At 36.0% G+C, this 11,507-nt stretch overlaps 1 protein-coding gene across 1 annotated transcript; it reads left to right on the top strand.

Annotated features, from left to right (window-relative positions):
* The first annotated feature begins 264 nt into the window (after positions 1-264).
* LOC149845744 (F-box family protein) lies at positions 265-1,640 on the top strand. Its single transcript, XM_089997720.1, has one exon. It carries the CDS (start codon positions 437-439, stop codon positions 1,532-1,534), a length of 1,098 nt encoding a protein of 365 aa, XP_089853846.1. The 5' UTR covers positions 265-436; the 3' UTR covers positions 1,535-1,640.
* Positions 1,641-11,507: the final 9,867 nt, after the last annotated feature.

Below are 11,507 nucleotides of genomic sequence, written 5' to 3'. Positions count from 1 at the left end.
GTTACATCCGTACGTATAAAACACAAAATGCCATAACCGTTCGTTCTGCAAATTGACTGCCATTCATCTTGCAGATGAACGGTACTCGTCGCGAATCTCCATCGTCACAGCTCCCCTGAGAAGGCTCAGAGTTGTCCATCGTTGGAAATGGACGGTCAAGATCGGATGATTCATGCATTGCTTCGCCAATAACGCCGCTTCTCGAAACGAGAGAAACGCCTTACAAGAATTGGGTCTGCCATGGTTTCCAATAAAACCAAAGGGTTTTGCTCAAGTAGCAAAGTTCCCGCCCTGTTGATGGCGATTTGGGGCGTCTGCGGATTGCATTTCTGAGGTAAGAAGGCACCTTTCCTTCTCTTTGATGAACTACACAAACCCAATTTCTCATTTTGATTTTTCACGCATTCGATCGTCCGGTGTCTTCTGAAGATCACCCATGTCGACCACCGAGAATGGCATCTTCCCAGATGATGTAATCGTTCAAATTCTTGCAAGATTGCCCGTGAAATCCCTGTTTCAATTCAAATGCGTTTGTAAATTATGGTGTAAATTGCCTTTGGAGCCGTATTTCATCCGTTTGTATGATGAATTGTCCTCTTCTCGAATTGGGTTGCTGCTAGAAATCGTCCAGTCGTCCACTATGTATCCGAATTTCGTCTACATGGATGGATCGAACGGTGTCCGCGAGTTTACTTCGGAATTCATGGGGGATAGGATCAAGATCAGAGCCTCTTGCAATGGGCTGTTGTGTTGTGCTAGTGTTCCCAATAGAGGAGTGTATTATGTCTGTAATCCTATGACCAGACAGTGGGTAACCCTTCCCAGGACGACAAAGAGGCCGGTTAGCCGATACCATCCTGACGATGAGTCCGCTCTGGTGGGACTCGCTTTTGATCCGCCTGATCAGAAATTCAGTGTGGTTTTAGCTGGATTCTATCGCCCTTTCGGACGAAGACCCCTCGATTGTTTGGTCTGCCAAGTGTTTGATTCTGAAACTAATGTGTGGAGGCGATCGATTTTCTCGCATAATGATGAATTTGGTCATATGAATAGGAATCAGGCTGTTTATGCATTTGGTGCTCTCCATTGGTTGACATATAGATCGTCGTACGTTCTTGCGCTGGATTTGGACAAGGGAATGTGGAGGAAGGTTTCGTTGCCGGATGTTCTTCTGGGTTCTTATAATTCTAGGATTTACTTATTGGAATTGGAAGGGTCAGTGTCGATAATTCAAATTACAGAAGGTGTGATGGTGATATGGCTGTTGAAGGACTATGTAAATCAGGTTTGGGTGGTGGCTGATAGAGTGAGTCTCAGGTGTGTTAAGGGGTTCATATCTAGCATTTTTCCAATCAGCCAAAGCAGAGAGTATGTCTTCCTAGCTACGCAGAAACATGTCCTGTTGTACCATCGAAAGAGTAAAGTATGGAAAGAGGTGTTCTCAGTGAAGAATACTATTGCATTCCCCTTGTGGTTCTCTGCTCATGCTTACAGAAGGACGCTTTTCTCTTGTCACCAAAGTGTGGACTCGTAAATGTCATGAAAGCAATGCCTTTCTCCAAAGAATTTTGGAGCAACTCCAGTCACTTGGTTTGGAACACATGTAAATATGTAAATGGAATAAAGAAGCACTTTCTTTTTATGATTTATTCTCATCTTTTTAACGTGTATAGTTAGCATGGTTGCACCTGCCTTCCCTTTTCTAATTTCTTATGTTGGTATCCTGGATCTGTTTAAATCTGCATACAGTTATTTTGTCAAACATAGTGCTGAACCTGGGCAGTTAATCCTCTATTTCTTGTTTATCTCATTGAAAGGTAATGTAGTAACTTGCATTTGTATCTATGGATGATCTTTATAGCAAGATTTTGATTACTCAGACTTTCTTTTCCCCCATTTGGATGAAGGAAATATTTTGCTCATATTTTGCAGTACCTGAGGCATCTTCACATGAAATTGATCCAAAGAGTATGTTCTCAAAGTTTAAATTGTTTGAGAATTTTGCATGTTGGGACTCTTTGAAAGTAATCTTCGGCCAAAATTCAGGGTTTTATTTTTAATTTTATAATCCCATTAATGCTAGGTATATATATGTTAAAAAATGGTGGAAAGATAAATACAATAAAATTTGCCAGTTTTACCCCTATTTGCTCTTCCACTGATGGTGCAATTGAAATTCACACAATAAGATACTACTGAAATCCTCTTGTAGCCATAGGCAGTCTGATAAGTACAGTCAAGGTTTGGGGCATAATCCTCTTGAGCAGGAGAAATCCAAGTATTTTTAATAACGCTGTTTTCAGGACATAATCATTTTCCATTAGCTGGTTGGGAGGTGTTGGAGACAATTCTGCAAAGAAGTTTGACTGCAGTAGTGTTTAATGATTTGATTTCATTAAGGAAATGGTCTCATAGATCATTAGCAGATATTATGGTTAGTGAGCTTTTGTCCCCTCAAAGCAATAGGAACTTCCATTTTCTCTTCCCTGGAAACCTAAGAACAAAATAATAGTTTCTTGTTGCTTGCAGCTGATCACATCAAGAAAATAGCAAGCAGATTTTGTTGACTGAAACTGCTTTCTTCACTCTGTGGGGAGGCTCCTAGATAGAGATATTCTGCAATATGGGAATGCCAAGAGAAGTCTTGAACATGATTATTTCTCTGTGGATGATGCATATTGGGTACTCCATGTCTCAAATCAAATACAAGGAAGCTCCTTGCATAGGTTCTGAATGACAACTTTCAACACCAAAAGCGTTTAGCTTAGGGAATGCATATTTCAAATGCTGCTAGTTCATACATGCAAAAAGATTTTGCAGATTTTGAACAAGGGAAATGGCTGTTAACTTTGGATCAGTTACTTAGAATTTCCCGACTAATTCCTAACTTGTAAGTAATGCTCATTTTACACAATTCTTGGCTAATTCAAGCCCTGTGACTCATGCTTCATGCTCCAGGATGCTGTTGGTTTCAAGAGCTCTAAAATAGCAAGGACTTTGAATTTAAATATATTTGTGCCCTCATGGATGGTTCCTGTTTTAAGACTCCAGGCTTCATCCTTCATTGAAGAGCTAAATTCAGGTGACAGATCTGTGTGCGCAGATATCTTTTTTAAAGTTATAGGGTTGGCCTTTCATTCATGGAAATCTGACCAGGTTGGCTTTGGAAAGAACTTTGAATTCTTTCTGGTTGACAAATTCTTTCAAATTCAGTAAGAATGACTCACTGACCCAGCTTTTCTAAGAGCATGGCCCATGGAGTAAATATTTCACAAGGTAAAAGCATGAGTTAGAGTGAACTTTTTTGCATAGGAGAAAGTGCCTCATTTTGCACTAGGAATACTAGTGAGCAGGCACATTCTCCCAAATACCTGGTTTCAGGGCCAATAAATGTTAGAAAGTGAGTTGGAATACATTGGGTTCAATAATGAACCCATACATATGCACGTGAAGTGCAAATATACCCATTAAAGGGAAACAACACAAGCACATAATGTGCTAACCCATAAAACCCATAAAAAGGGAAAAATATGACATAAAGTCATAAGTTGCATATCATTGAAGAAACAATGGACAAGGGGTAAAAACCCCATTACAAATGGAGCATAAGCTCCTTCAAGTAGTAAGAAATACAAAGGGGGAGACCCCTATTTATAACACAAGAAAGGAGCCACCTAGGGGGCTCCCAAAGGAGTCGTAAATGTGACCGTTGGGGGCTCCCCAACGACTCTTTGGGGAGCCACCCAAGGTTGCGCAAACCACGAAAAAGGAAAAAATAAAAAATAAATTTAAAAGGAAAATTACAAACATATTCCCAATAGAATATGCGTAAAATAGTGAAATGTCTAAACTACCCCTATGCCTATAAATAGAAAAATATATATTTTATATATATAATTAGGATAATACATATGCATATATACCATATATGAATATGTATTATGCTTTATATATATATATAATATATATATATATATATATATTACAAATGTTGAATGATACATTTTAACACCCCCCCTCAAGCTTTGCGTGGGGGAACAAAAAGATTGAAGACGGCAAGAAGGAGAATCTCAAAGCTTCAAGAGCCTTCAGTACGAATGCCATTGTAAATGTCTTCCTCCAATGTCTTTATCGATGAGCACCTTCTATCCAAGGTACTTCTTTTCCTCTTATCTTCAGGATCCTGAGAAAAAACAACAAAAGAACAAGTAAACAATATCTTTGCACTTTACTCAAAAAAGAACATTCCTAACAAGGTGCAAAAATTTATGCATAATAAGATGGTTACCTTAGCATGAACCGAAGAAATTTAGAAAACCAAAAGTTTCTAAATCATACATCATGTTAAAACAAAATGAGCGGAAGCAAAAAATATGTAAAAGTAAATTGCAAGAATGCATAATGCATTCATAAGGTCCACCATTGGACAAATATAACCCCATAATGGGGAATAACAAAATGGTCCACTAAGGAACACCACAATAAGCCTACGAAGAGGCATGATATACATAAACATTATTGAATGAGGGCCCAAAAAAGCCATAAAGAGCATATGCATATACTTATCATGAAATGAATTAATACTCAAAGAACTCATTAATGATCATGCTTCAAACATGTAATGAAGTGCCAAACAAGAGAAACAAAGTCTCCAAGCATACTTTAGGCAAAATAAACCCAAGAGTTCACAAGGTTTTAAAATCATTTATGAAAGACATACTTAATACACATTTTGCATATAAGGGTGGCAAAAACAATAAGCACTTAATATATAGATTAAATGCTAAGAAATCAACTTGATATGCATATCAAAAATATGATTTGCTTGAAAAACACAAGTCATGAATGAAATTTTGCAAATTTCAACAATAGTTTATCCATTACAAACATCTTCCTCATTAGTCCTCCAAAACCCATAAATCAAGTGTATAAGCTACTAGATCAAGAATATAAAGCCATTAAAGGCCAAAGACACACACAAAGGTGTATAAAAGAACCTCTTGTCTACATATAATAATACTTGAAATAAGTGCATCTACGACAAGAACAAGAGAATACATGCCAACATGGACTAAAAAGTATCCCTTGTCTACGTAAAAAATACACTTAAAACCAAGTATGTTCAGCTACTAGAACAAGAGTAATAAGCCAACCATGGGCTAAAACATAATACATCTCTTGTCTACATATGATAGCACTTGAAATGAGTGAAATAAGCCAACCATGGGCATACATCTAAAGCGACTAGAACAAGGACACAAACGCCAACATAGGCTAAAAATCACACACCATGGTGTGAATCAACGTGCCTTGTCTACATATAAAAACACTCGAGACAAGTGTGTTCAGCTACTAGACCAAGAGAGCAAAAGCCAACAAAGGGCTAAAAACACACGAAGGTGTAATAAAATTCTTGTCTACATATGATGACACTTAGATAATGGGCATAAAAGAAAAAGACTTTTGAGGCAATAAACTTGTAATGAAAATAAACCTCGAATAAAACAATACTCCTTTTAAAATGAATTCTCATAACAATAACATGCATGTAAAAAATATCTTCAACAAGATACTATAATCGATAAAATAAAATTCTTGAGAACAAATGTGTGAACATACACACACCAAGAACACTTAGAATACTTGTGCAAAATCACAAGAACACATGTGCACAACGAGCACCACATACGGAATCACAAATGTGCAAATGCACTCATAAGATTCATAAACAAATAAAAGGTTGGGCTATAATCCCAAAACATCTTGATTTTAAAAGTACCTTAAAACATTTAAGGTTTCAAATACCATATGTCCATCACATTTACTTAGAAGCATCCATAATATCAATGGCACAAGAACAAACTAGTGACACACTCATATACCAAATCATTCTAGAGTCCCAAGGTGCCCATAACTCACCTCAACCCCCATCTATAATATGGTAGGTGGACAATCTAAAAAGACATAACAACGAGTGTCACATTCATAATTAGAGATCATATACCAAATCATTCTAGAGTCCCAAGGTGCCCATAACTCACCTCAACCACCATCTATAATATGGCAATTTGGACAATCTAAAATGATATAACACGAGGTGCCCATAACTCACCTCAACAAACATCTCTAATAAAACAATAATAAGGCCAAAACAATGATGCATTAAATAACATGTGATGGACAAACATAAATGCCACAAAAGGGCAATAAACACATAAGGAATCATTTTCAAAATAAATTTTTTTTTTTTTTACAAAGAGGACCGATTAACAAATTGAATCAAAGGTCCAATATAATCCATCAAAACAATTTTGCATAACCACAAATTATGCTTAATCTTCAAAAGAAGTCTTGTACACCAAAAAGGCTTATTATGCAACAAACATAACATGAAATATTAAGCAACATCATGCGTACGAACCGATTTGGAACAAACAAGCCTTAATTATGAAAGATATAAGGTGCAATTAAGCGGTGAAGTTGGTGAAGTTCGAAAATAACAAACTTAGGCCAATATAGGCATTCATAAAGATGGTGAAGTTCAAAAAACTTATGAAATCTACTATTGCAACTTAAAAATGATACTCATAAACAATCATGAGATCTCCATAAAAGAGTATATACTCACAAGAAGATTATAAGGACCGAAAGGCTCCTTAAGGAGAGCTTAAACACAAATAAAACTCCCAACGAAGGGGAAAACTCCATTAAAGTGGAAGAAATCCCAACAAAATAGATTCATTAACAAAACCTTATGATAAAATAAGATTGTACTATGGCATAAATAAAAATTAAACATTTATTGAGGGAAAAATTAAAAAAACTCTTAGTTTTATCAAAAAACATGACTTAATAGATTCTTACCTACTCCTAATGAAATAAGTACGCAATAAACATTAGGGAAGATCATAACTTTTATAATGAAATATGCTGAAAAGCAAGGAGTGCATTAAGCACTTACAACATTCACTAATGAACAAACAAAAGGGCAAACACCCAAACCCACAAGAGACAACACAACATAAAAATATAAATATCTCTTATTGAAAAGAGAGAGAGCTGTTGAAAACATCCTTAAGAGTGTAAAGATGAAAAGAAAATCACCATATTCCATAAGACCATTTTAAAATTTAATTCAACCGGTATTATATATAAAAAAAAAAACTTTCTTAATTAAATGTTGCTCATATAAAACGGACACATTGGGTAAGAGAACATAATATGGAATTTTTCATATATGACAAACAATTTTCAAAAAAGCTACATTTCACAAACATTTTAATCTTAACATACCTTTCTTTAAAGACTAAACATTCATATAAAGGTATTCTCATAAACAAGGTTAGGTTTAAAAAGTAGATTCAAAGTTCCAATGGTCATAAATTTTTACCGACCGATTAAATCAAGTTTTGAGCAATCATATATCTAATTTTTCGCAAAACAAGTTATCATTTAAAAATTTTCAAAGAAAAACATACGAAAAAGATTCAAAGGAGTAGTAAGTAACTCAATTTTTTATAAAAGGACTTAATGACAAAGAGCACACATAAAAAAAACAAAGAACATATTAAATTCTTCATACAATACTTCAAAGAAATAGAATGCATACCGAATAACTATAAGAAAAACAATAGAGAGAAATGAATACTTCACCATTTTTCTTTAAAATTCTTAAACACCACGCTTCCCGATGCACCAAAGAGCAACTCGATCTCAACCTTGCTCTGATACCATGTTAGAAAGTGAGTTGGAATACATTGGGTTCAATAATGAACCCATACATATGCACGTGAAGTGCAAATATACCCATTAAAGGGAAACAACACAAGCACATAATGTGCTAACCCATAAAACCCATAAAAAGGGAAAAATATGACATAAAGTCATAAGTTGCATATCATTGAAGAAACAATGGACAAGGGGTAAAAACCCCATTACAAATGGAGCATAAGCTCCCTCAAGTAGTAAGAAATACAAAGGGGGAGACCCCTATTTATAACACAAGAAAGGAGCCACCTAGGGGGCTCCCAAAGGAGTCGTTGGGAGCCCCCAACGGTCACATTTGTGACCGTTGGGGGCTCCCCAACGACTCTTTGGGGAGCCACCCAAGGTTGCGCAAACCACGAAAAAGGAAAAAATAAAAAATAAATTTAAAAGGAAAATTACAAACATATTCCCAATAGAATATGCGTAAAATAGTGAAATGTCTAAACTACCCCTATGCCTATAAATAGAAAAATATATATTTTATATATATAATTAGGATAATACATATGCATATATACCATATATGAATATGTATTATGCTTTATATATATAAAATATATATATATATATATATATATATATATATATTACAAATGTTGAATGATACATTTTAACAATAAAAACCCTATTGAGCTAATAAATGTGCATCATGTAGGAACTGTCAGAATAAGAGTTGATACACTGTCCAAAACCTCTTGTAATTATGGAGCTGGAACAACATTTTTTCTCATGAGTTGCACCATGTTTGAGGATTTTTCATTCAATTAGAAATGGTGCGAATGTTTTAGCGTAGATGCCCTTACCATCCTTGAGTTCCTTGTGAATCTATAGAAAACCAAGTTCATGGTACTATTGGTCTTGGAAAGATTAACCCTAACCTGTTTTTGTTCAGAACAAAACCTAGAAATTGTCTATGTTCAATTTCAAGTATATACTTCCTAGGATTGAACTTTAGGTTGTTTTTGTTCATTCTAGTGGATACCTATCTAACTGAATTTAAGTGTCTTGACATTTATGATGCTTAATGGCATTTGTCATACTGCACATGTATGCTTCCAATGTAGTGGGGCAATTCATGAACATGCTTAGTCACAATCCAGTCATTTGTGACTCCATTAGTTTTTGAGGCTAAAGGGATTGAGTATGAAAAAGTATATGCCTAGGGGAGTGTGAAAAGCAGTTCTCTTGATCTTCATGTGCAAAACTCGTATTTGGGAAAAACTCACAATATTTAAAAAAATCTGGTTTTTCCTCGGAAAATTTCAGGAAGATGTCGGTATATAAAAAAGTAGAAAATAAAGATATAGTAAACAAACAAATAGTACAAAAAAATAAGAAAAAAAACATTTTTAACCATTAATATTTCCTTAAAATCTTTAAAATGCTATGTCTTCAAAATAGGCATTTTTCAAATATTGTGTTTTATCATAATATTGGCTGTTGAAAATATCTCTTTAAAATCACATTATTTTCAATATATCAATGATATTTGTTACTATAGTATGTGCTATGCATGGGTGGCTGGTACATGGTTGTGTTCGAAGAGAAGGGTGCAGTTGGGTCATGTAGTTGCGCGCACACACACACACATATGATATTTAACAAATGGAGCCAGAGCAGACTAGATTTCTAGGGATATCACATATCAGATACCGCAGAATACCATAGTCAAGAAAGATACGCTGGGCATTTTGAAGTACACCTGTTGGCAGATAAAATGCATTTATTTTCGAAAGGTTTTTGGGTTTTGCTTTATTTGGAAATATTTTTAACTAACATGGCGCCTTATTGATGGACTTAGAATCATGTCTAATTCCAAATTTTGTTCTGCTATAGAAGACTTTAGGCACCTCATGCCCTTGCAAAACCCACAGAAATCTTATTTTCAATCTTCCTGAGCTATTGTTTATATAAGTAGGACAAATGTCTTTGGATGATTGAAGGTTGACCTCTATGAGGTCATCAATAGTAGCAGTATTTCCATCTTCATGACAAAGCACAAATTAAAATGAGTCCTAACAAACTCTGTAGCTTAAAAGGAGAAGCAGATAGGGCAGTTTTGTAGGCGATAGCTTCTTGATCTTCTGTACTTATCAAAAGAAAAAAAAAGGAACAGCTCCTTTTCTATGTTGGAGGCTGTTCTGCTGCAACATCAGGCTCATTTCTGGAAAGCTGGAAGCCTGTTAGATATATGGCAGGGGCAACATCAGGTTCATTTCTGGAGTGCCAGAATCCTATTAGATACATGGCAGAAGCATACGGAACACTTGGTAGAGGAATGCTGTAGAATTGGCATATTCATAGTGGGAGTCATTCTCCCCTAAGGGGGTGGAATCTACTGGAATAATATTGAGAACTCCCATTCTATGAGTAGTTGATAGATGAACAAAGAGTTGAAAGGATCATAATGCTAAGGTGGATCCACAATGAGATTCATTGCAGATTTTTGCCTTCAGATTGTTTTCTATAGTTTCTAGAGCAGTAGAAACGTGCAGCTTATGGTCCTTTAGACTAAAGTCTTGAGTTCCGGAAGGTAATACTCTGTGGAATCAGATGCTTGGTGTTGAAACCTCACTAGTGAAGAATTGACTATTTGTGAGGCAATCTGTTCCTGTATACGTTGCAATTGTGAGAACCCCTTTGAGCAAGGCATACATGTGTTCAAAGGCAATCAACTCTTCAATCAGAACTGCATCATGCGATGCTGGCTGAAGATGGTCATAGTTGCTCTATTGATGGTGATGCAGGAGCTGGTATACTATGACTGGTAGGACTGCAGAGATAGCTGTTTCTCCTTTTAGAGGCCCTCCATATGGGGGAGGCCTTCCTGGATCCTCCATGAGAAAAACTGGAATATAGTCTTCCTATGTAAAGTATCTACCATGAAGGATACTCATAATTGAGGGTCATTGCCAAACATCTTCAGAGGGCTAGTGTTCAATTGGCTTTTCGTGAGGTTTGAGAAACTTGAGAGGTGAGCAACTGGATTAGCCTGGAGATTCTGACATTTGTGTTGGCTCAACAGAAACACCTCTCTGGCAGATTAATTCAGAGGACTTGATGTTGTCAAGGTTGAAGGGTGTAACATGAGGTAAATTTGGAGCACGTGATGATTCTACCATGTTAGGAAGAAGCATTCATTGATTATGCACTTTGTGTTTGAAGAATTTTCCACATTTACAGGAGAGTTATCTCTCGTTGATCTTGGGAGTGAGTGTGTGCCATTCTTTAATCCAGACTCTTGTTCTTTCTAGGTTTAGCTTTTATGTCTAGCTCTAAGGTTTTTAGGTTCTGCAGTAACCATCTATTGAACTAAAAGCAGTACCTAAATCTGCCTCTCCTTTTTCATGGACAGAATTGTGGAGAAAATAGGAGATGAAGTCTACACATATAGAATGACAAATGAGGTTGCTCGCTTTGGTGCATCCTTTTTTGATGGCTTGAGGATTTCCTGGAAACAATCCATTGAGAACTATTCATCTTATGTCCCACCATCCTAAGTTCTGCTCTATGTCACATGGATATGGCTGTGGATACGAGGATACAACCATTTTTATGAAGTTTCCAATATGACTTTTATATAAGGAGATATGAAACCAGACTCAAAATGGAGTATCCGTGTGATAGTTGGAACAACACAAAAATAGGATTTGTCTATATAGCATGGAGACTGCCTTGTGTGACGTCTCTCAACAAGGATTGGATTGAATTCCCTTTCCTGTGCCTTTTTCCTCGTTCTT

Source organism: Nuphar pumila, chromosome 2, assembly GCF_984573655.1.
Source record: "Nuphar pumila chromosome 2, dmNupPumi1.hap1.1, whole genome shotgun sequence".
In the NCBI taxonomy this organism is placed as follows: domain Eukaryota; kingdom Viridiplantae; phylum Streptophyta; class Magnoliopsida; order Nymphaeales; family Nymphaeaceae; genus Nuphar; species Nuphar pumila.
The sequence above is the reverse complement of the archived record's forward strand: the minus strand, read 5'-3'. Positions and strand labels throughout refer to the sequence as shown.

Excerpts from the sequence above, each read along its gene's own strand:
- LOC149845744 (XM_089997720.1), top strand. The coding sequence starts at position 437 with ATGTCGACCACCGAGAATGGCATCTTCCCAGATGATGTAATCGTTCAA.